Genomic DNA, 26,840 nt, shown 5'->3' on the forward strand with positions numbered 1-26,840 from the left:
CAGAGAGAGATCTCCCATCCACTGGTTCACCCCCCAGATGGTCCCAATGACCAGGGCTGGACCAGGCAGAAGCCAGGAGCCTGGAACGCCATCCGGGTCTTCCATGTGGGTGGCAAGGTCCCAAGGACTTGCGCCATCTTCTCTTGCTTTCCCTAGTATATTAGCAGAGAGCTGGATCGGATGCAGCTGGGACTCAAACCGGCACCTACATGGAATGCCAGTGTCACGGGTGGCAGCTTAACTTGCTATGCCACAACACTGGCCCTCAGAATAATTTTCTAAGCTTTCATTTATATTTAAAATGGGTCATCACTTCTTGGCCTTTTGACTAAGATCAAGTGTAGTAAATTTTAAACTGTGTCCCAGAGACAAATCCTCATGCTACATATGTCTACAGTCCTAAGACAAAATCTTGCTACATATCCAGATGGCAAAAATAAAAACATAAGCATATACTAGATTCTAAAGCATTCTTTTGCTGTTCCATAATGAACAATATAGTATATTAAAGCACATAACAGTTTATCATAGCACTGTGAAATCTATCTAGTTCTAGTAAATGAACTACATTTTTGACAACAGTACTTAAAAAATTACGAAAAAAGCAGCTATATGGATGCTATTAAATAGTCATAAGTTTCTCTCATACTTACTAGTGTGGGAGAATTCTGGTCTGGCCAAAAAGATTCTGGAACAGGCCAATGACCTATAGGAACCCCTGTTTTAGGATTTGGTCTGACATATATGAGTTTGTGACAGCTATGCCAAGGTTGAGATCCAAAAGGTCTTGATATATCTGGCTGTCCATCTATAGCAAAGCAATTAAGACAAAGTATACATCATTTGGGGAAAAAAACTGTAAAGTTAAATAATATTTATTACTTAATAAAAATGTCCTGATACTTCTTCATTCCTATATTTTCCTTAAATTTTTTTCTTAAATGGCAAACTATTATTTCTGCTTAACATTTAGATTATAATTCATCAGACAGTAAATCCCAACTCTGAGTTTACCTCTTTAAAAGGAGGTCCCAGAGCATCTTTTTCTTGCCCAATCAAAACATATAAAATCTACTTGGTGGTGAATATTTGTGTAATGAATGCCACTCTTTTCCCCTACCCTGAAATAAGGGCAGGCATCCAATTTGCTTTCATCATCACACCCTCATTGTTAAAAACAGTGCTGGTACAGGGTAAATACTAGGTAAATATTGCTTAACTAAAGCCTCATAACTAAAAGAAAAAATATATTACACAAATCTAGATTCAAATCACCCATCTTTAATCTAAAATAATTCTAGCAAGAGAACAAGGCTCTTCAACAATTCAGTTATTATTTACTTAGTGCCTAACTCTAAACCAGGTGTTAAAATAATTTTAAAATAAGTACATTCTATTTCTAAACAATTTCTTAAAGAAGATTTTTTAAAGTTTGGTTTTTTTAAATCAGACACAGTGATACAACTTGTTCTCATCACCTGCTCCTTCCCTATATAGCTTTTGAATGCATCGATCCGTCTTCTTTTTCTTCTCTTAACTACTCACTCTAGTAGATCCTCTCTGCCAGGTGTCCTTAACAATCTTCTAATTCTTGAATTAAGTTATAGAAAATGCAGAGGATCTCAGTCGTAAACTGTCCACTGGTGCTATTCTAATTCCTTGTACCCATGGGTTATTATAAACAGTTCACTATCACATAAGCCAAAAATAAAGCTAGGTGAGGCTTGGCTGGATTAAAAGAATCAAGCTAACGGCAGAGGCTAGTTCCTTATTTCTCATCCACAAAACCCACTTGGTTCTGATCAGTTTGATTCCAGAAACAAAGGTAGCTAAGGAATTAAATAAATGGTCTTAATAATGAAGGCATATGGGAAAAACATGTATACTAGAGAGAAGTTATAATACTTAAAGGAAAATATGAGATTGCTTAACTATAAATGCTTACAAAGGTTTTTGGATCTTACTAAAATTTTAGATTGAACAATCGTTAATATAAAAAGGTGATGCTACTGAACCACCATCAGTTAACCTTGATTTTCCTATTTAATCAACCTTCTTACCAAAGCAGCTTTGTCATCTTGATGATTTGGCCTTGTCAATCTTAAAATCAAATTTTCAATTCTACTTGAGTAATTTTTAAATCAAGTTAGAATATCTAAAAGAAAAGTTCAGTAATACCTTCTACAGGGGAAGGATCTGGTCCTGCTTTTTCAAAGTTTATTACCACCCCACTTTGCACTTTCTGCACCAACGACTCCAGACACTGATTAAGCATTCTTGGAGAACACACAGAGTATGAACGGCCTGAGATAAAAATAACAATAACAACAAAAAACTAGTTAGTTATTAGAGTTCCTACCTTTAGCAAGAAAGAACCACGGTGGGGTTTCAGACAGTATATGACCAATTAACAAAAATTCAATGGTAAAGGGTATTGTCTTATGAATGAAGGAATAAAAATAGTTATTTTCAACCAATCAGTAATCCTATTTTTGTGAAATAATGTACTTTTTTTTTCTAATTATCACTAAATGGAACAGAGAAAATTTTGATTTAAACATACCAAAAGGAAAAAAAAAATCACATTTTTTACGTAACACTATATCCAGCTTCCTCCAATGTAATTTTTCTTTAAAACATACACACATGCATGGACAGACACATACAAACACATATGCACACAAAAATATCCAGTAATGATACTTGTAAAATCTTTATCCAGCATTGGAAAAGTATAATCACTAAGATTTATGCTAATCATATAGAAGATGCTTAAAGTTATTTATCTGGTCTGCTAGCAATTATTGCATATTTTTAAAATATTACATTTTGATATAAAGATAGTAGCATGTGCTTTTCTAAATTTTATTTGGCCTATATACTTGTGAACTACCTCTTAAATGAATTTCTCTTTAGTATATTTTAACCTATAACATCTTTATAAACAAAATGCTACTGATTTTTTTAAATGATATTAGTAAAAAGACCTTTGAAACAAAAATTTTCAACAAAAACATCAAGACTTTTTGCCATCTGATACCGCACACACTAGCCAGACTGGATAACGGAGAACTTGAAATATGACTAGTCTTAAAAGAGATATACAGTACGTACAAAATATACACCTTGATTTTGTAGGTCTCGTATGAAAAAATGTGAAATACCATTAATAATTTTTAAATAACTCCATGTTGAAATATATTTTGGATATACTGATTTAAATAAAACATATTACATTAACTTCACTTGTTTCTTTTTAATATGGCTACTATGAAACTTTTTATTACGGGACTTAAATCAGAGTTCTATTATACAGTACTGATACAGACCAACATTCAAAACCTTCTGAGCTAAAACTCAACGTTCAACCTAACATCTTACAATCTCATTTGTAATGAGGTCAGTATAACGTCCTACTCCTTTATAAATGCAGCCAATTATTTCAGAAAACAAGTCACACTATTATATTTAACATCAAATTACTGATATCAACTTGTACTTAACATGATTTGCTAGAGGCTACTCAGAAAGAAAACATTAAGCAATAGTGCTTCAAACCCTCGTAAGTAAGCATTACTTAAAAAAATAAGTATCACATTAACAACTTACCTGTAAATAAAATAATGACCATAATTGTAACAATATCTACCAACTACTGAATATATGCCTGGCAGTGTTCTAAGCTTTTTATCATATTAATATAGTAATAGTCATATAGCTTATTCCTCTCATTTTACAAACAAGAAAACTAAGGCATAAAGAGGTTAACTAACTTCCCTAATTTAGTACAGTGTACAGCCAAGATTCAAGTCCTTACAAGGTACAAGAAACTTTACTGTAGATACACTTTGTACACCACAAATTATGTACTAATTTGAAATAATAATTAAAATATGGAACCATGCTTACTTGAATAAAGTGATTTTAAATTTCTCCTAAATTAAGCATATACATAAAACAATACACAAAAAGGCTGACCATCTTTATACACAAACCACTTAGAAGATTATATATAAATGTTGATATGTAGTGTCATATAATTTAAGTATTTTTCCAAGATGTTAATAAACAAATATTTAAGCATATGACCAGCACTATTCCCCTAAGCTATATCATAAATAAGCTGGTTAGAAAAGTATACGCAAAACTAGTTATAATCTTAAAATGAAGTAAAATTACCAACAAAGATGTTTTATTAAAAATAGAGAAATCAGATGTCACCCTCTATAAAAACCCCTCCAACGGCTTCTCAACACATTTGGAAAATAAAACATATTATGGCCTAAAACTGTATTCAATATTTGGCCCCTGCCTGTCTCTCTCAACCCATATGCAACTCTGTTCCTCCCTACATAATCACCCCACAACAGCATTCCTATTGCTCCCAAGTGTACACAGCATGTTCCTTCCCTTTATTTCTTCTGCCTAGATCTTCCTGCAATTAACTCCATTATTCAGGTCTCTACTCAAATGTCATTTCCTCTAAAGAAAACATCCCTAGAATTCTGCCTCGAGTTACTCTCTAATCCCTAACCCTGTTTACTTCTTTATATAGCCGGAACCACTCAATAAAATTATGCTATTTATTAATTTTACATGGTTATTATCTAGCACCCAGTTCAAGGACATAACTTATATCTATTGTTTCTGATGTACTCTCAGCATCTAGAACAGTCATTTGGCAAACAGTGGGCACTCATTAATTACCTGATAACATAAGAAAAATGTTTACAATAACTGTAATTGTGGAATCTTTTAAAAGCACATATAAAAATACAACAAAATATTACTTTTATAATACAGGCAAGTTTCACTTTTTCCTTAATTAATAATTCTTTGACGGTTAAATAAGTGCGCGTGCACACATACACACACACATACACACACCATTCAGCACAGGAATTGTTAGTAAGTAACTATATTTGGACAGTACAATACCAGGAGACATTTGCTATTTTGTTCTTTCTACTTTTCTGGTGTTTTATCCTCAAACTTTCCTGAGTGAACATTCTTTCTTTTAAATTAAAAAAGAAAGAAAACAATTATTCAGATATATGAAAATGTGAGTGGCATTTGAGCAAGGTTCCCATTATTGCTAGCAAGAGCACGAAAAGGGGCAAATGGATGATTATATTAGGAGGGATTCAAACTAGATTTAGGGAAAGCTTCCTCATTTTTTGACTAAGATTTTTGGAGCATTGAAAAATATTACCAAGGATGACTTCAGAATCTTCTCCTTTGGAGATGTTCCTTTCAAAGAATAAACAAAATATCTTTAGTACACCACTGCCCAAAGGCAAAGATACCAACTACTACATGATGTCTCAAGGTTCTTTTCAGATCCTCTCTGATTATACCACTCACTTCATTTCACACTAAATATTCCTGATTCCACAAAACAAAAGTCATAGCACATATATATATATATATAGTCCCACATCTTCATCATAATCCTAAGTTGAGACTCAGTGATTCACAGTAAGAGATTTCCAATGTAAGAATGTTTAAATAACAGCCTCAAAGCCCTTCATGATCTGTTAAGTCAAAAAACACTTAGTTAAAAAACAAAAGCAAGATTTTAACAAGTAGATCAATTCAAAGCTGAAAATAAAAATTTCTTAATATATAAATGTACATCCTCCCACAGAAACAATTAAGACTACCAGTAAAAAATATGATTATCCATATACATAGGAAACTGTTAGCAAATGTTTCAACTTAGATAACAGGTTGTCCCTAAGAATATATGCCTACCTCTCTTGGGCGGGGAGGGTAAATCATATTGTGTGGAAATATTAAAACAATTCACAGAGTTATTTGGTGGGAGCATTTAATAATGTGAGTAATAATTTCCTAACTTTTCCCATTTCATATACCTCTCTAAAGCTAATCCCTTTCTGTCTGTGAACATTTGCAGATTTCTAAAACTCATGGAATTTTAGAAGCAATGTATCTAAAATATTAATCAGCATTTATAATTTCTCTTAACTTATGTAGCTTGGCTATGATGAAATCTCAATAGAGCATCAACTGTGGCTGGAGCCTCTGTCAGAGGCCCTATCACATATGAAACAGCAGTAATGGCAGATTTCAACATTTTAATATCAAACTACTTAGGTGAGAACTAAAATGTTCCATGAAAGCAAAAACACCATGCATGCTATATTCACTATTAAAGCCCTAAAGCACACACAGTACTCAGGACAGATTGAGTATTCCTTATCCAAACTGCCTGGGACCAGAAACGTTTCACATTTTAAAGTTTTGTGGATTTTGGAATATCTGCAGAGACTACCAGTTGAGCTTCTGTAGTCCAAAAACTTGAAACCCAATATGCTCCAAAATCTAAAACACTTTGAGCAAAACATTCAAAACATTCTATATTTTGAAGCATTTCAGATTTCAGCTTTCTGCATTAAGGATGCACAGTCTGCACGTAGTAGGCACTCAATATAAACTTAATGAAATTAATCTACTTGGTAGTTAATCTCACACTGTAGAAATTCTGTGTTCATTACAAGTTCTATGTCAAGATTTCCATTAGTGTTCACCAAGCACAGTGGCCAGCTGATTTCTCTAACCCATCTACCTCCTTGTCTCTGGGAAGAACTGCCCTTATCTAGGCATAAACATCAAATGAATGATGAAATGATGCTCAAAGCATTTTCCACAGAAAATGATGCTACAGCATTTATAAATCATTGGCAATCTTTGTAGACAGAAAAGTTAACAACTTCAAATACCAGCAATTTCACATCTATAAGGATATTTAAAAATTACCATTCACTATCAGATCCACTATTAAACATACCCTATTAAAACAAAACCATTAAGCCATCATTAATAAGTTTTGAAATCATATACTAATTCTAAATAATTTGTTAAGCAAAAACAAATATGAATTTTTTGAAGTGTAGATTTAAAACACTCAGGTAAACTCCGCTTTTTAAGTTGAATTACCGCCAGCATAAAACTTACCGCCTGTCACTTCACACATTGGTGTGATGGCAGAATCATCCAAAGGCACGCCTGTCAACTGTTCTGATTCTACTGACATGGTGCCAGGCAAGCGCAACACTAATGCAAAGAGTCTCTGATCCCAGCGGAAAGGTTCCTTGGTCAATTCACTTCCAGGCAAAGGAGAATTAAGAGGTAAATGGAGCTGAAAGTAGAGGGGAAAAATCTGTAAGATTTCCATACATCATGTTCTTCAGAAGGCCACTTACATTAAAACTGCACTGAGCTTCCTATTACTCCAAAAACAAGCTACAAATAAATCCTTATTCAAGTATAGTTAAAATAGCACATGATATCATTACCTTAATTTAAATTTTACTCTGAAGAATTGCATTGAAAATTAAATCTGTATTACTGTAATGCCTTTCAGATTTTGGCTCAACTAACTGCCAGGTGCTGGAATGATTCCAAATAAATCATTTTATTTAGTCATCAAAACAATTCTGTGACAGATACCTTATATTCCTCTCTGGGCCCAAGTCAATATTCTATTACACAAAACAGCCCCAAACATCTTTACAGTACCTTATCAATTTAAAATGTTTCATTTTATACAAGATATACATTCTCAAAGTATTTGCATAAGAGTAAATTCTGCCACTAATTACACATTGAGTGTAATAAAGTAGTGATTCTTATCGTACCTGAATAAATGTAGAAGAGATTGGAGTGTGTGTTTAATTAATGCTTTTCCCCACTGCCATCAGATTTGTTAAATAAGAATCTCTTTTCAGATTCTTAAGAATCTTTAATGAGCACCTCTGCATCAAGAAAATTCAGCATACCAATAGATTGCACACATCAATCTTAGTATCACCAAAAAAGGGACAACCAGACAGCAATTGTAAAGGTATTCTTACCAAAGAAGGAAAAGACTAGAAAGACAGAAACAGAGACTGGTCAGGAGGCAAGGGGAAGAGACAGGAAGGAGAAAAGGAAGAAAGGGGGAAGGAAAGGGAAGTGGAAGGGGAAAAAGAAAGGCTTAATCTGAATCAAAACAAACCTTTTGTTCTAACTACCAGTTTGCCAGGAATACAAGATCAAGTTAAACATCACTACATGGAAGCAAGCAGTCAAATCCAAAATGAGACATTCTATAGGATGAATGACCAACATCATGAAAAAATCCAAGGTGGAGAAGAGTTGGAAATGTCACAGAACAAGAGAAAAAATACAAACAAAAGAAAGCTTTTTGGAAACAATTAGGAAAGATTTAAATACCCTATTAGAATTATTAATAGTATTTGATAATGGTATTATGCTTAGGGACACAAAAGTTCTTATCACTTTGAGACTTAAAAATAATGTCCAGGGCCAGGCATTTGGCACAGAAGATGCCACTTGGGATGCCTGCATCCTTCAAGAGAACGCCTGGGTTCAAGTCCTGACTCAGCCTATAGCTAATGTACACTCTGGGAGGCAGCAGGAGAAATTGTTAGTGCTTGGCTTGACCACCCCTCATGGAGACCCAGACTGAGTTCCCAATTCTTGGCTTTGGCGTAGCCCAGGTCCTGGCTGTTGTGAGTTTTTGAGAAATGAAACAGCAGATGGAAGCACGCTCTTGCGCATTCTGTCTCTCTCTTTTTCTCTGTCTCCACCCCCAACTCCCTCCCTGCCAGCTTTTCAAATAAATTTAAAAAGTAAATAAACAAAGCCCAAGATCAGAACACTCACAGACTTATTTCCACAAATGTTAGAAGTTTGTTTTTTCTTAATAGAACACAGTTACAAATTATCAAAATTAACTGCCAAAGTTTACAGTAATTTCTTCATAAAGCAATACTTAATTACATTTCCTTACAGCCCTTCTAAATCTCAGAGACTTCTGAAATTGATAAATTGGAGACTGAAGTCATTCTACACTTGTTTAAGATTAGATTCTCTTCATTGACTTACATCAAACTCTTAAAAACAGCTCTGATTCTATTCTAGGAAGAGTTCCTAGTGAAGCTGTGCTATGCTTGCTGGCACCTCTCCCCAAAAGATTCATGCCAAGAGAATATGCTGCAAGACTTTACCACGATCAGCCAAGATTTTGTGACCATGGACAGGAGTCATGAGCTTTTCCTCTGGCACCGATCCTACTGCAGCAGAAGGCAGAGGCAAGAGGAAGGAATGCTGAAGAAACTGGAGCCAGGATGTTCTGAGGAAGGTTCCCAAACCTTCAAGGCTCTGTGACACTTGCAAACAACTCAAGGAACAGCTCAGGAACTCCAGACCCTCGCTATTACCACACCCTGCCAGAAGACAGGGGAGAAAGCACTGTTTATATATAATCTTCTTGTGCCACAGACCAATCAACCACCTTTGTATTTAGGAAATACAACTACCAAATGTTTAGCCATTTTTTCTCCAAAATAACAGAAACAGCAAAGCACCTGTGTCACTGGTTAGAGAAGGTTTTGTTAATGTAACTGCTTGGCATAGTAATGGGTACATGAAACTGCTTTGAGAATTCAGGGACAACAAACACTGCAAAGAGACTGTAACACACACACACACACAAAAACACAAACTAATCATGTGATGATGAGCATCTGCAGAGCAGAAAATAAACAACAAAACAATTTGCTTTTACAATCTAAATCTAGAATGCATTGAGAGTCAAAGTATTTTTACAAGCATTTTACAACACAGCTATTTCAATTTTATAAAACCTTGTGAATTCTTATTTTTCTATTCTTATTTTTCTCCCCCCATATAACCATCAACCTCTCATCACCAAAGGGTGGGGAGAATCCCATGTAGTGGAAACATATTATTAAAATAGGAAGAAGTAATGCCAGGCAAATAGGAATAAAAGAGAAAACATTTGTAGGAAGACTGAACTACCCAAACCTGAACTTTACAGCTGAGATTCTAGTAATATATAACATCACAAAGAGGAAGATTATTTGGTAGTACAAGGACTTTTCAACGCAAATTGCACATAAATCAAGAAGAGAAATATAAAATTAACCATTAGGAAAATGCAATTTAAATGAACAGAATTACGGTAAGCAAAAACTTAGCAAAAGAACACCCAAGAAGAAATCCACATGGCCTTTTAACAAGTGAAAGGATGCTGAAATATACTGGTTACTGCACAATACAAATCAAAGTATCAATGAGATATCATTTCATACCCATAAGGCTACCAAAAATTTTATAAGTTTGAGAATACCAATAACAAGAATATAAAAACAATGTGAACTATCAACTTGAAAGTCTAATAAGGCAATCAAAAAATAACTGTGGTAGGTTCTCATATTACCGCTGACAAATAAACTAGATCATAAAACAATCATGTTGGAGCAATACAATATATACACATAAAAAACCACAAATTATAAAGGTACAGCTTGATTAAATTTCAAAAACTGAATATATCTGGGCAGTTAGCATTTATATCAGGAAAGATTATTAATTTATGCCTCTTCCGGGAACTACCACTCCCCAATTGATTATTTTTGCCTGACTTTGAACTTTACATAAGTGGAATTATACAGTATGGCCTCTCTGGCTTATAGCCTCTTTCATCACTATTAAAGGGTGACATTTATCCACATTGCGCATGAAACATGTAGAGCATTCATTCATATTGTCATACTATGTATGGGTCTCTGAATATACCATAATTTATCATCCATTTTTCTGAAGGGTAAGCATTTGGGTTATTTGTACTATGAAGAGTGTAACTATAAAATAACAGTACACGTCTTTATGAAAAACACATGTACGGTTTTCTGTTCAGAATATACCTAGGAGGTGAACTCAGGGGTCATGGGGCATGAAAATATGTACTTTCATTTGACACTACCAATTTTCCAAAGTGGTTTCGCCAATTTATACTCCCACCAGCAGTATGTGGAAGAACAAGGTGCTCTAACACATAGTATCAACTATCTTTTTCATATTAGCCATACTGGTATGGGTAGAGTGGTATCTCAGTGAGGTTTTAATTTCCCTGATGTCTTTGGAAACTGAATACCTTTTCATACATTTACCACCATTTCAATGTGTTCTTTAATGTATTTCTTAAAGTCTTCTGCCTTCTTTTTTTAACTGGGTTGCCCATCGTTTTCTTATCGACTTGAAGGACTGTTAATATAATCCCAATATCAGTCCTCAGTTAGACATAGGTACTAACACTACCTTCTCCCAGTCTGTGTGTGACGTCTTTCATTATTTAAGAGCTATCTTTTGATAAAAAGAATTTACCTTAATTTTCTTGTTTTCACAGTTTGAGGACACAAAGATCTTGACAACTTTCTCCTATGTTTTCCTCTAAAAGCTTTATTATTTTATCACTTAAAATTAAAACTGAAATAAATTTCTTACATTAGGTGACTATGCATGTGTGAGTCTATTTTGGGGTCAATATTAGATAAAAATAAAGGGTAGCGTGTGACGTGATATGCACAGAATCTATGCACTGTTAATAATAAACATTACTGGAGTGGCTATTTGGCGCCGTGACTAGAACACTGCTCAGGATGCCCACATCCCGTGTTGGAGTGCCTGGGTTCAATTCCTGGCTCTACTTCCTATTTCAGCTTCCTGCTAATGTGCTCCCTGGGAAACAAAGAATGCTACACACTTCATCTGCAGTTTCTGTTTTGCTTACTCAATGTTTTAAAAAGCCAAAACAGGGACTGGCGCCTTGGCTCACTTGGTTAATCCTCCGCCTCCAGCACCAGCATCCTATATGGGCACCGGGTTCTAGTCCCGGCTGCTCCTCTTCCAGTCCAGCTCTCTGCTGTGGCCCGGGAGTGCAGTGGAGGATGGCCCAAGTGCTTGGGCCCTGCACCCCATGGGAGACCAGGAAGAAGCTCCTGGCTCCTGGCTTCAGATCAACACAGTGCTGGCCGTTGCAGCCATTTGGGAGTGAACCAATGGAAGGAAGACCTTTCTCTCTGTTTCTCTCTCTGTCTATAACTCTACCTATCAAAAAAAAAAAAAAAAAAAAAAAAGCCAAAACAAAAATGGAAAAAACTAGGCAAATATGGCAGAAATTCTTCTTGTCCAGAATACTAGAACACATTAATGTGGAGACAACTGTCCAAAGCCAGGAAATTACTCATTCAAGTAATTATCTATACCTCTTTTTTAACACACCACTATTCTTTGCAAAATCAGAACCAAGAAAGTATCACATGCCTCAACTCAATAAGAGGTAGATTAGACAAAATTACTAACCCAAAATTCAGACATCTATAAGGACCCTTTCAAAGAGTTCTACTTGACCAGCTATTAAAGTGCACTGCAGGAGGGTTGAATACTTCCTGGAAATTATGCATAATATTCATTCATCATTTTTTATGTATCAACCAAACTTGAGGCATATTGAGATTCTGGGGATTTAAAGACGAATAATAAAATACTGTCCCTATGGTATTCAAAGAGTTGTGAGAAGAGGGATCATTTTCTGAAAGGAAAGATAAGATGCAGAGAGAAGCAAACTGAAAATCACAATACTTTTCTCTCTGTCTCTCTCTCTCAGTGTCCACTCTGCCTGTCCAAAAAAAAAAAAAAAAAAAAAAAAAATCACAATACTAGCTATCAAGATATTTAGTAGGACTTTTTTTTTCATTTATGAATACTCAATAGAAAAATAGCTCTTTAAGAGCTGTTTTCTAAGTCTAATCCCAGGAAACTTTAGTATGACAGTAATTAAATTTAAATGTCTAAAGTAGCGAAGCTAAAAAAAAAAAAGAGCTATAGTAACAGTAATATTGTTATAGTAGCTGCTACTAGATCCTGATATTATTCTAAACCATTCATATTTGAGTATAGTAATTCTACCATCCACAAAATAAACAAGTGAGATAGGCACTATTATATTTCCTATTTACAAATAATAAAAACTGAAGAACAGACAGCTTCTGCAATTTGCGAGAAAGTATACAAGTATTAAGTGGCAAGGAGAACTCAAACCTAGGTAGTTTGGCCCCTTCTTTGTTCTTAAATACTTCACTATACTGCCTAATTAACATTGAAGCTGTAACCTGCAGTTTTAAAATCAAATGCTGGGGCCAGCATTGTGGCAAAGCAGGTTAAGCCACTGCCTGGAATGCCAGCATCCACATATGCCCCAGTTTGAGTCCTGGCTGTCTCACTTCTGATCCAGCTCCCTGCTATGCAACTGGGAAAACAGCAGAAGATGGCCCAAGTCCCTGTGCCCCAGCAACCATGTGGAAGACCTGGATAAGTGCCTGGCTTCAGCCTGGCCCAGAGCTGACTGTTACGGCCATCTGGGGAGTGAACCAGCAGATGGAGGACCTCTCTCCCCCCCCTCCCCTTCCTCCTTTCTCTTTAACTCTAATATTAATAAATAAATCTTTAAAAAATAAAAATAAAATGCTGAGATATCTGTATTAAAAAGAAACTGATTTTGAGGCCAGCGTTCTGGTGCAAATTAGGCTGCCGCCACCCCCAATATTAGCATCTCATATTGGTGCTGATTCAAGTCCCAGTTGCTCCACATCCCTGCAAATGGCCTGGGAAAGCAGAAGATGACCCAGATCCTTGGGCCCCTGCACCCACATGGGAGATCCAGACGGAATTCCAGGCTCCTGATTTAGGCCAGCCACAATCCTGGCTGTTAAGGCCGTTTGGGGAAGGAACCAGCAAACTGAAAATCTCTGTCTCTCCTTCTGTCTGTAATTCTGCATTTCAAATACATACATACATACATACATATATACATACATACTTAAATAAATAAAGAATGATCACCCTTGGGAGAGAGAGTAGGAGGTGGGATGGATGTGGGGGGTGAGAGGGTAGATATGGGTGGGAGGGGAAGAACTGCTATATTCCAAAAGCTGTACCTATGAAATTTATATTTATTAAATAGAAGACTTCTTAAAAAAAAGATCACCTTTAGAAAAAAATGTTAATCAAATTTCTCCATCAGTGATTTTAAGCCATTAATTAATACATCGTATAAATATCTTTTTTTATACTGTACACTTATATGCTTTTCCCATAAACTTTTATCCAGTGGAAAGGAGTAGCAATATAATTTTCTCACTCTTGCTTTTCTGTTTCAATTCTCAATAAATGGGTAATAACAATTAAAAACAAACAATAATAATAATAGCAAGCATATGTTGAATATTTACAATGTTCCAAGCATTATCTACTAGCTTTAGATATAATATTTATAACAAGCAAGTGGGGTATATACTATTACTTCTATATCTTAGAGATGAGTTGTAATATAAAATTGTATAGTAAGACACATCTGCTTGGAGAATATACTCAAGTTAGCCCTGCCATACTATCAAATTTAGAACACTTAAAAAGGACTGTAAATTTTAAGAATCAGATAAATAATGCATGATTCAATAATATAATTTTTCCGTAACCATGGTATTTCTGGCCTTTATAAGGGTCTTTAAAGATTATACTTACCACAGCTTCAGTATAATGGTCTAACAAGCCAAGAAAATTATTGTTTATTCTTACCAAGTTTTTTTTTTAACTTGGACACAATATTTTCTATATTTTTTAAATGACTAGTGTTATCACCAATCTAAACATCTTAATTATCTAGAAAAGGAAATGTAATTTAAATTTAGAAACACTCCTAATTTTCCTCCTTTCCTTCAGAGACTTTTCTACCTTTTCACTTGAGTCATTTCTGAACTTACCAAAAAAAAAAAAAAAAAAAAGAATAAAACTTAATGCTAGCAATACTATAAAAAACGAATGGTAAATTAGGCAGGTATTGATCTATATCAGGCATGGCCATTCTTTGTACATTTAAAAAATGAAGCTTCACCTTTATTTGATTGTTTACATTTAATTACGGTTCTGATCCTCTGATTATTTGTGATTTGGCGAAAATTGGACTAACACTCAACTGAATTCTAATTACTTATCCAGAATGCACATGCCATAAACATGGCACTATTTCAGGATTTAATAAGGATAACGGAAGCCAGATAAACAGCATTCAAATAAATTTTTTTTAAAAAGTTATTAGTTATTATAAAACTTCAGATAATCTTTGCTTTTATTAATAATATTATTTATTTAGTATTAATATTCTTTTTTTTTTTTTTGACAGGCAGAGTTAGACAGTGAGAGAGAGAAGAGAGAGACAGAGAGAAAGGTCTTCCTTTCTGTTGGTTCACCCCCCAAATGGCCGCTTCGGCCAGCCTGCTGCGCTGATCCGAAGCCAGGAGCCAGATGCTTCCTCCTGGTCTCCCATGGGGGTGCAGGGCCCAAGCACTTGGGCCATCCTCCACTGCCTTCCTGGGCCACAGCTGAGAGCTGGACTGGAAGAGGAACAACTGGGACTAGAACCCAGCGCCCCAACCAGGACTAGAACCCGGGGTACCAGCGCCACAGGCGGAGGATTAACCAAGTGAGCCGTGGCACAGGCCTTAGTATTGCTATTCTTAATACTCACTATTATTTATTTAGTATATTATTCTATATATAGTTATTATTAGTAGTATTATTTAGTGTTATAAATTAGTTTTTAAACTGCAGAATATAAAAAAAAAGAAGCAAGTAGTTAAAAAAGGTAGAATTCATTTTTAAGACATCTTTAACTCAGGAATATAAACAGATGTTTCCTAGAATACAACCTAACTGACTCCTGGAACAGATCACGCCAGAGCCCACCATGAGTCAAGGTTGATCTGTACCAACAAATAAAGAGGTTTCTCTTTGAATCTGGATGTTCCCCCAACTGGTTCTATTACTGAAGTAATTAAAATTTTAAGTTCTTTCTTAAAGTACTTTCCACTTCAGTTTTAATGGGCCATTTCCTGAGCTGCCTAATCCTACCAGTTTAGAAGGGAACAAGAAAAATATGTTTCTTTTCTCTGCCTCTCCATACTGTCAAATGTGTGACTGAGGTCCCACTCCCACAGTCTAGGGAAAGTACAAGAGAAGTACAGCGAGAGCTGTAATCACTGCACAAGCACCTCTCAGTGTCCTACAAACAAAAATTGTGCTACTTAGGTTCAGCACTGTGGCACAGCAGATAAAACCGCCACCTACAGTGCCAGCATCCCATACTGGCACCGGTTCAAGTCCTGGCCACTCCACTTCCAACCCAGCTCTCTGCTGTGGCCTGGGAAAGCAGTAGAAGACGGCCCAAGTCCTTGGGCCCCTGCATCTGCGTGGGAGACCCAAAGGAAGCTCCTGGCTTCAGATGGGCACAAGTGGACGTGGATGCAAAGCTTCTCTCTCTCCCTTTCTCTGCTTCTGCCTCTCTGTAACTACGCCTTCCAAATAAAAATAAAGAAATCTTAAAAAAAAAAATTGTGCTCCCTCCAACCTAACATACACACACATACATGTTTACTAACAGTTTCCATGGAAATGTGTGTGATGGATCACAGAACTAGATAGTTTTAATTCTAAGAGCTGCAAGTGTGTTCCCTGTGTGTGTAACTAGCTCATTATCGTGACCCTTATATGTATATATACACCCTTGTATGTAAATATACTCCTATATATATATATATATACACTCATATATATAAATATTTATGAGTAAATATATAATATAAATATATTCATAAATATATATATACACACACCTAGAGGACACAAAGATATGAGCTGCAAAATCTGCCTCATACCTGAAGGACAGGGTGGAGAAACAAAGATTTCATGTCCTGGTATGATAGCAACTACTCCATCCAACTCAGGATATAATAGTCATAATGAAAATTTACAGACATACTTCTACTGAGGTTCACATGGAACATAATAAGCTCATAAATGCTTGCTTTATTTATTCATAGTAAGAGATATAAAAGGATTTGACTACACACTATTTCCTATAATTTTTCATCTCAAACACTTAACTGTAACTTTTCTTCATAGATTATCACACTGGTTAGTACCAGTAAACTTGGAACAGTATCAAAGAGGGTCATTATAAATACCCATATTTTAACTATTACCAAATGAGACCCATTTTTTAAAAATAATGGGATTGCCAATCAAGTTATGTCTCAGAAGTTATTAAATGAAAGACAACACATTAAACATGACATTTACTACCTTCAAGACATGTAAGTAAATAACTATAACATGTACAACAGCAAAACTACACATAGGTACATGAAAAGGAAAAAATTATCTGGGGGATAAACCAGGAAAGGCTTCCCAAAGAAGTAGATCTGAACAAGTTTGAAGAATTAATATTTACTGAGAATCCAGAACTATCTGCAGAGGGAACAATGCAGAGTGAACAACGTGATAAAAAACACAGGAGGCAAGAAATAATGAAGGGGCAGGTGTTCAACATAGGACCTGCTTGGGACACCCTCTTTCTGTATCATAGTAACTGATTTCAAGTCCCAGCTCCACTCTCAATATCAACTTCCTACTAATGTGCACCCTGAGAGGCAGCAGGCAACAATTCTCTTATGTGGGTCCTTGTCAACCATGTAGATGACCAAGAAGGAGTTCTGGGCTCCTGCTTTGGCCTGGTCTGGCCATGACTATTGTATGCATTTTGGAATGCACCAGTGGATGGAAGATCTCTGTTTCTGCTTCTCAGTGTCTCACTGCCTTTCAAATAATTAATAAATATTTTTAAAGGAAAACAAATACTGAGGTTAAACACAACTTCAAGGGGCCAGCACTGTGGCGCAGTGGGTTAAAGCCTCAGCCTGCAGTGCTGGCATCCCATAGGGGTGCCGGTTCAAGTCCTGGCTGCTCCACTTTCGATCCAGCTCTCTGCTGTGGCCTGGGAAAACAGTAGAAGACAGCCTAAGCCCTTGGGCCCCTGCACCCATGTGGAAGACCTGGAAGAAGCTCCTGGCTCCTGGCTTCAGATCAGCTCAGCTCTGGCCATTGCAGTCATCTGGGGAGTTAACCAGTGGATGGAAGACATCTCTGTCTCCCTCTCTAATTCCATCTTTCAAACAAATAAATCTATTTTTTTTTTGACAGGCAGAGTTAGACAGTGAGAGAGAGAGTTATAGACAGTGAGAGAGAGAGAGAGAGCAAAAAGTCTTCCTTCCTTTAGTTCACTCCCCTAATGGCCGCCACAGCCGGCACTGCGCCGATCCGAAGCTAGGAGCCAGGTGGTTCCTCTTGGTCTCCCATGCAGGTGCAGGGCCCAAGCACTTGGGCCATCCTCCACTGCCCTCCCAAGCCACAGCAGAGAGCTGGACTGGAAGAAGAGCAACCGGAACTAGAACCTGGGGTGCCAGTGCTGCAGGCGGAGGATTAGCCAAGTGAGCCACGGCACCGGCCTCAAATAAATAAATCTTTAAAATAAAAAAAAAAAAAACAACTTCAGGAACTGTTGGACAGTAAACAACTTTAAAGGAAGAGAGAAATTAAAGATTTTCTTTTAAGAAAGTTTTTGAGATTTTAAAATGGGTAGAATTTTAATATCAGGAGACAGAAATAGTAGTTAGGGGAAGGAAGAATGTGAGGAAAGAAACAGTAAACATTCAGGAAATTAATCATCTAGGTCAAATCTAGGGACCATAAGAGGAATGGCTAGGAATTTTTCTTCATCTCCTAGTCATTTCCCAGTCCTCTCACCTCACTAAAAGATCTCTGAGAGTAAATCATTAGTGGCCTCTTTTGGGTGTCAGTGGTAGGTGACACGCTGTGGTCAAAATACTCTAGGCCTAAATCTCCCAAGGCCTTGCAGCTTCATTTTCACCTACGTGAAAGCTGGCCACCACATAAATAAGTTTAAACCAGACTACTGAGTGATGGACAAACAGAAGCCACAGGGAGGAAAAGTAAGGTGCCCAGCCAACAGTCAGCACCAAAGGCACCAAACATATTTAAGAATATGTTGCATGTTCCACCCCACTAAACCCCCTACTGAATGCAACCATACCACAGAATTTTAATAACAAATTATTGTTGTTTTAAATCACTCAGTTTCAGTATGACTTGTTACACAGCGATGGGAATCATTAAACCTAGTGGAGACTTTCCGATTTGGCTTCCACACAGCGTTCCAAATGCTTCCCTACTCTTTTCAAAGCCATCTTCCTTTCATTTCACAGATGTTTTCACGGCTTTCCTCCTTTTCTCTGGCCGGTGGCGCGTCTTCCACCCTCATCTCCAACCCACGCCCAGTCTCCAAAAGCCAGCAATCACATGCCACAGATCCTTAAGGCTCACTCTTATGCTTTGGTCGATTTATACTCTCAATCCTCAACCTCTCTACCCACAGCTTCAATTACTCATTTTTACATAGATAATATTCAAAAATTATCTGTTCAGCTTATTATTTCACTTCTGAGCACCAAGTATTCTTCTGTCTGCTTGACATTCCCTTTTGAATGGCTCATAGGTACCTAAAACTAAACATGTTCAAAATCAAACTGACAATTTTCCCCCACCAAAAATGGTCCTCTTCCAACAACATTTAGTTAGTTCAGTAAATGGCATCATAATCTATATAGTTTTGTAAGAAGCTATTTCCCTGCTCCTTATACCCTCAAATGTAGGACATATCAGTGAATTTTATTGTTTTTACTTCCTAAATACATGGGGCCAGTGCTGTGGTATAGTGGGTAAAGCCACAGCCTGCAGCGCCAGCATCCCACATGGGCACCAATTCAAATCCTGGCTGCCCCACTTCCGATCCAGCTCTCTGCTAATGCACTTGGGAAGGCAGTGGAAGACGGCCCAAGTACTTGGGCCACTGCACCCATATGGGAGACTGGAAGCAGCTCCCAGCTCCTGGCTTTGGATCAGCCCAGCTCCAGCCGTTGTGGCCATTTTGGAAGTAAACCAGCACATAAAAGATCTCTCTCTCTCTGCCTGCCTCTCCTTCCTTCCTTCCTTCCCTCCTTCCCTCCCTCCCTAACTCTGCCTTTCAAATAAACAATTTTTAAAAATTTCCTAAATATCTCTTGAGACTGTTGCTTTTTTCTATCTCTTCTACTGTCAACCAACTTCTTTGTCAAAGTTATTGTCAAGTTTAGCCCAAAGGTGCAACTGGTCTCTTGACATCTACTTTTGGCTCTCTTTCCTCCACCTCCTACCTCTAAATGAAACCCTCTATGGTTTCCTATTACTTTTATATTAACAACAGTAATACTTAGCATGGCCTCAAAGCCAAGTTCAACCTCAATTTCCATCTTGTACTACAATCCTTCTTCTTTTACACTTTAAGCCACATTAGCTTTCTTTCAGTTCCTCATTCTCAAAACACATTTCCTTCAAAGGAAAAAAAAAAAAAAAAAAAAGCCTGTGTATATGCTAGTCCCTCTACCTGGTATGATCTTCCTTCCCACTTTTTGTGTAGTTAAGTCCTACTGTCTCTCTAGATCTTAGCCTTCCATGACCTCCCTGACTAGATGTAGTATGTTTAGTGTAAGCTCTCATATCATAATCCCACCCTTTTGTAGAACATATGATTGCAAATTTACTTTCATCTAGGTGGTTTTTTATTAATAAAATTTGCCTTTCCCAGACCCATGGAGAAAGGGGTGCTGTTTCATCTGGCTCACCATTTTATCCTCAAAACAGGGCACAGTATCTGGTTCATAAAAGAAGTTCACTGAATATAGCTGAATGAATACATGGATGAGTAAATAACATGACTGGCTATACTGTCAAAGGCACTGAGGAATCTAGTGGATAGTGGAAAGCAATAAACATTTTTGAGTAGAATAATACACTAAGGGGGTATGCTTTATAGGAATTCTAATATGTAGGAAGATTGAGGGCAGTCAGGATGAGTTAGAGAGATAATACAATGGTTTAAGAAAAGCACCAGGGTGACTCATAGCAAAAGGTATAGGAATGAAAGGGAGAAACTAAGAAGAGCAAAAGGCAAAGAACTAATAACAAAGACAAATATGGTATAAAAGATATAGAACATGGTATGTCCTAAGGCCCTAACACTTTCTGTACCTCTACTATTATAGAAATGAGTTAACATGCTCAAAGGATAACAAGCACACATAAAGTATGATGTAAGAAACAACAAAACTAAGTTTCAAACACACATACATCCTTCCCAAAAGAAATATTACCAATGCTAAAAACTGTACGTAATTATAAATACCCACAAATTTTTCAGAATTTAGCATAAAACATTTAGACTAGAGTAAGTCATAAAATATTAAGTCAGAACTATATAGGTAAAAAGATTTAAAAATAAAGGAAAAATCTTGTGAAACATTTTGAAGAGCTATTATTTTCTAGGTAATTGAAAGCAAATAACACCTCACACACACAAAAACTTATCAACAGAAACTTACGGCAATGCATTATGTATGTCCTGACTTGTGGAAATAATTTTTTTTAATAACAATCTTTTCTCAAAAGTTCAAAAAATCAAGTCCTTATAGGACTCGTGTCCAGTCCCAGTATTACCCAAAATCATACAGCAAGTTAACAGATGAACAATTCATCATTTATTAAACTCTTATAATATGTCACAGTTTCAATTAGATACTCCGTTATATCACCTTATTTAATCCTCTAATAAACCTATTATCTATAACTTAGATTCTAAGGTATACTGTCAATGTATTTGATCCCCCAAAATTTAACTTTAAGTGTATATTAAAAATATGATATGCCATGTTCACAGATCACAATCATCAATAATGTAAATAATACTCATTTCCCCAAAATAACTTATATTCAATGTAATTTCAGTCAAAACTACATTATAGTGACCTTCCTTATAAACATTTAGAAACCTAATTTATATGTAAACTCAAAGAACCTAGAATAGACACAGCAATTTTGAAAAAGTTAGAGACTTAACACGGAGTTCAAGACTTATACTATAAAACAATAGTAGTTCAGAGTGCATATTGCCAAAAGACACAGATACTAACAAAACAGAACAGAAAGTCCAAAAATAGACATACAAATCTGTGACCAACTGACTTTCAACAAAGATGTCTCAGCAATAAAACAGAGAAAGGATAATCTCTTCAACAACCAGTGCTAATACAATTAGTAAATCATATGTCAAAAAATGATCTCCAACACTTTTCTCCCATCTCACATATAAATTCTAAGTAAGTCATGACCCTAAAAGTAAGTGCTGATACTATAAACTTACTTGGAGAAAATACAAGAGAAAAATCTTAATCCTGGGCTGATAAAGATTTCTTAAACAAGACACAGAAAGCATAAAATATCAAAGAAAAAAATAGAGACCAGCATTGTGGCACAATGAGCTAAATCACTGCTGGCAACATGGCATCTGATATTCCATATAGAAGAGCACCAGTTCCAGTTCCAGTTGCTCTGCTTCTAATCCAGCTTCCTGCTAAAGCTCTTGGGTAGGCAGCAGATGATGGCCCAAGTAGTTGGGCCCCTATCACTTATGTAGGAGACTTGGAGAGGGTTCCAGGTTCCTTGCTTCAGAATGGCCCAGACTTAGCTGTTGCAATCATTTGGGGAGTGCCGTTCAAATAAATAAATACTTAAAAGTTTGTTTTTAATTCACTCTTCAGTAACACTGTAAAAAATGAAAAAGGAAGCCACAGACAGGGAGAAAAATTTTTTAAATATTTATTTATAAGTCAGAATTACAGAGAGAAAGGGAAGGAGAGAGAGACAGAGAGAGGAAGAGAAAGAAAGAAGGATCTTCCACAAATGGTTCACTCTACAGATGGTTCATTCCACAAATGGCTACAATGGCTGGGACTGGGCCAGACTGAAGCCAAAAGCTAAGAGCTTCTTCCAGGTCTCTTATGTGGGTGCAGAGGCCCAAGCACTTGCGCCTTCCTCTGCTGCTTTCCCAGGCACATTAGCAGGGAGCTGGGTTGGAAGTAGAGGAGTGAGAACTTAAACTTGCATTCACATGGAATGCCAGCACAACAGATGACAGCTTAACCCCCCACACCACAGCGCCAGCTCCAGGAGAAAATATTTGAAAAAACATATATTCATAAAGAACTTACATCCAGAATATGTAAAAAAAATTCTTGTAACTCATTAACAAGAAGATAACTCAGTACAAAAACAGTCAAAGAATACTCACTTCACCCAAAGAAGATATACAGGTAGCAAATAAGCACATAAAAAGATGTTCAACATCTTTAGTCACTAGAGAAATGTGAACCGAAATTAAAATAAATCAAAGTAAGATACAATACACCCACTATATTGTCTTAAAATCTGGAAAACAGTAAAATTCAAGCATTGAAAGGATGTGGAATAACTGGAACTCTTATATTTCTGGTGGGAATACAAAATAGCACAGCCAGTTTAGTAAACACTTTTGTATTTTTAAATACAGTTAGATACCACTATACAACCCATCAATTGTGTGCCTATGTTTATAACCAAGAGAAATGAAAGTACGTCTATTTGAAGACTTGAACATTAATGCTCACAGTGGCTTTATTCCTAATGATTAAAAAATCTAAATAATCGATTTAGTGAATGGAATATTAGCAATAATAATCAAATTACTGATATATGCAACAAAGATGAATCTCAAAAACACTACGCTAAGTGAAAGAAGCTGGCCAGTACAACATTACAAACTATATGAATCAACTTTACATGAAATTTTAGAAAATATTAAACTGGCTGGCACCGTGGCTCACTTGGCTAATCCTCTGCCTGTGGCACCGGAACCCTGGGTTCTAGTCCCGGTTGGGGTGCTGGGTACTAGTCCTGGTTGCTCCTCTTCTAGTCCAGCTCTCTGCTGTGGCTCAGGAGGGCAGTGGAGGATGGCCCAAGTGCTTGGGCCCTGCACCCGCATGTGAAATCAAGAGGAAGCACCTGGCTCCTGGCTTCGGACTGGCGCATTGCGCCGGCCATAGCAGCCATTTGCGGGGTGAACCAACGGAAGGAAGACCTTTCTCTCTGACTCTCTCTCTCACTGTCTAACTCTGCCTGTCAAAAAAAAATTAAAAAAAAAAAAAAAAAGAAAATATAGAGCTATAAATGACAAAAAGCAGATCAGTAAGTGTCAAGGGAGAGTGGTAGAGATGGCCCAAGATGGCCCCTGTGCCCCTGCACCTGCATGGGAGACCTGGAAGAAGCTCCTGGCTCCTGGCTTGGATGGGCTCAGCTCCGGCCGTTGGGGCCAATGGAGGAGTGAATCATCAGATGGAAGACCTCTATCTCTCTCCCTCTTCTTCTCTCTCTGTGTAACTCTGACTTTCAAATAAATAAATAAATCTTTAAAAAAAAAATTAACTGTAAATGACATGAAGGAAATTTTTGGCTAAAATAGATATTTTATATTTATAATACTATAGTATTAATTATATGACTACTTACATTTGTCAAAACTCATAAAGTTTTATACCTGAAATTGCTTTATTATATATAAACTATACCACAACAAAGGGGACATAACTTCAACAAAAAGAAATATAAACAAACATAAAATTTGAGTATCATATATTTAATGGCCCAAAAAGAGAGGAGTCATTTGATTTAGGATCTGCTGCCTTAGAGTGTATCATGCTGACTTCTTTCTGAGAATATCTCCTTATAGATTCAATGGCAGGGGAAAATTGAGTGGGGAGCCACTGTGGCACAGTAGGGCTAAGCTGACGCTAGCATCTCATATGGGCCCAGGTTCCAGTCCTGGCTGCTCCACTTCCCACCCAGTTCTCTGCTAATGTGCCTGAGAAAGCAAAAGATGGCCCAAGTCCTTGGGCCCCTGCACCCATGTGGGAGACAAGAAGATGCTCCTGGCTCCTGGCTTTGGCCTAGCCAGCCCTGGACATTGCAGCCATCTGGAGAGTAAACCAGCGGATGGAAGATCTCTCTCTTTCTCTTTCTCTCTCTCTGTAAAATTCAGCCTTTCAAATAAATAAATCTTTGAAAAAAATTCCACAGGGACACATGCACAGAGGCACATGCACACACACAAATACAAACACCCCCAAGGAATGAGAGTTCACTTCTTAGGAGGATAACCCATGCATCTATTTTCTACCACTTAAGGCAACATAACAAAAAGGAAGCATCAGAGTTGCTTCATTAAAGTGTGAAGTACTTTAAATTTTAATTAACAATCATTACTAAGCACACATTTCATGATATACCAGTATATCCACACTACGGTTGAAAATCTGACCCAAACAGATGGAGCAAAAACCAATTCATTCATTGACCAAAAATCTAAGAGCTAATGCTGCTAGTGAATGGATAAATGAGCCAAGATCTCTAGAGTATTGGAAGTTACTGATTTTTAAAGAACTTAGCTTAATTAGTAGTCCCTGAGCTACACACAGCAGAGTTAGCAAATAAGGTATCAATTGCAGACTAATAATATATGTATATAATCAAATACTAAATTTTATATTTATAAATGCTGAAAAACTTCACCCAGGCTATGAATATCAACTGAGTGACTAGTATGTACCACACACTGGGGTTACAATGGTAAGCAAAAGGAAAACAGGATACAGTTTGCCTTGATGGGGCAAGAATAAAGGCTGAGAGTAAGAAATTAGTGTACAGACTACAAAATCATTACACACTATCACACCATGATAAATGCTATGAGGAGAAAATATTTTTTTCTTTTTGGAGGGCAAATGAGGACCTGCGCTCTAGTCTTGATCATAGCCCCTGGCAAGTACTTTGTCTGTATATTTCTTTTTTTTTTTTCTTCAAGATTTTTATTTATTTATTTGAGAGGTAGAGTTACAGACAGTGAGAGGGAGAGACAGAAAGGTCTTCCTTCTGCTGGTTCACTCCCCAACTGGCCTCAACAGCCAGAGCTGCGCCGATTCGAAGCCAGGAGCCAGGTGATTCTTCTTGGTCTCCCATGCGGGTGCAGGGTCCCAAGCATGTGGGTCACCTTCTACAGCTTTCCTGGGCACAGCAGAGAGCTGGATTGGAAGAGAAGCAGCCGGGACTAGAACCGGCGCCCATATGGGATGCCAGCACTGCAGGTGGAGGATTAACCTACTGTGCCATGGCATTGGCCCCTGGATATTTCCTTTAAATAAACATCTACATCCCACTTAAAACCCAACCCTCTGGTATGGCACAGGTGTTACCGAGTCTTCTGTAATTCTTCTTTTTTATTTTTTTTAAAGATTTATTTATGTATTTGAAAGAGTTACACAGAGAGAAGGAGAGGCAGAGAGAGAGAGAGGTTTTCCATCTGTTGGTTCACTCCCCAACTGGCCGCAACAACCGGAGCTGTGCTTATCCGAAGCCAAGTGCTTCTTCAGGGTCTTCCATGTTGGTACAGGGGTCCAAGACTTGGGCCATCTTCCACTGCTTTCCCAGGCTATAGCAGAGAGCTGGATCGAAGTGGAGCAGCTTGGACTTGAACTGGTGACCATACGGTATGTCGGCACTGCAGGCGGTGGTTTTACCCACTAGGCAACAGTGCCGGCCCCCTGTAATCTTTCTAAGAATCACAGAGCCAGCACTGTGGCACAGTGGGTAAAACTGCCGCCTGCAGTGCAGGTGTACCTTATGGACGCCAGTTCATGGTCCCAGCTGCTCCTCCTCCAATTCAGCTCCTTGCTATGGCCTGGGAAAGCAGTAGAAGATGGCCCAAGTGCTTGGATCCCTGCAACCGTGTGGGAGACCCGGAAGAAGCTCCTGGCTTGGGATCAGCACAGCTCTAGCTGTTGTGGCCATCTGGGGAGTGAATAGGCAGATGAAAGACTTCTCTCTCTCACCTCTCCCCTCTCTCTCTGCCTCTGCCCCTGCCCCTCTGTAACTCTGCCTTCCAAATAAAATAAGCAAATCTAAAAGAAAAAAAAAGAATAAGGAATCTCTACTTGTTGTACTGTGATAGAAAATAAAGTCAGCAGAATTTCTTAAACAGTTATTATCTCATTTAATCATTACAACTGCCATGAGATGTAGTTATTATCCTCATTCTAAAGTTAAGGAAACTAAAACTTGGAACAAAAGAGAATATG

The 26,840-nt window shown here is 37.2% G+C and overlaps 1 protein-coding gene across 3 annotated transcripts in view; it reads right to left on the reverse strand.

Moving 5' to 3' along the window:
- The window catches only part of INTS6 (integrator complex subunit 6), a 105,067-nt gene that overhangs the window by 39,579 nt on the left and 38,648 nt on the right, over positions 1 to 26,840 (reverse strand). For all 3 annotated transcript variants that reach the window (XM_062194246.1, XM_062194245.1, XM_062194248.1), the window contains exons 5-7: positions 6,979 to 7,162; positions 2,179 to 2,304; positions 654 to 808 (exon numbers count right to left, since the gene is read on the reverse strand). In XM_062194246.1, the coding sequence (XP_062050230.1) occupies positions 654 to 808; positions 2,179 to 2,304; positions 6,979 to 7,162 (465 nt within the window). The remainder of the gene's footprint in view (positions 1 to 653; positions 809 to 2,178; positions 2,305 to 6,978; positions 7,163 to 26,840) is intronic.

This window comes from Lepus europaeus, chromosome 6 (assembly GCF_033115175.1).
Source record: "Lepus europaeus isolate LE1 chromosome 6, mLepTim1.pri, whole genome shotgun sequence".
Lineage (NCBI taxonomy): Eukaryota > Metazoa > Chordata > Mammalia > Lagomorpha > Leporidae > Lepus > Lepus europaeus.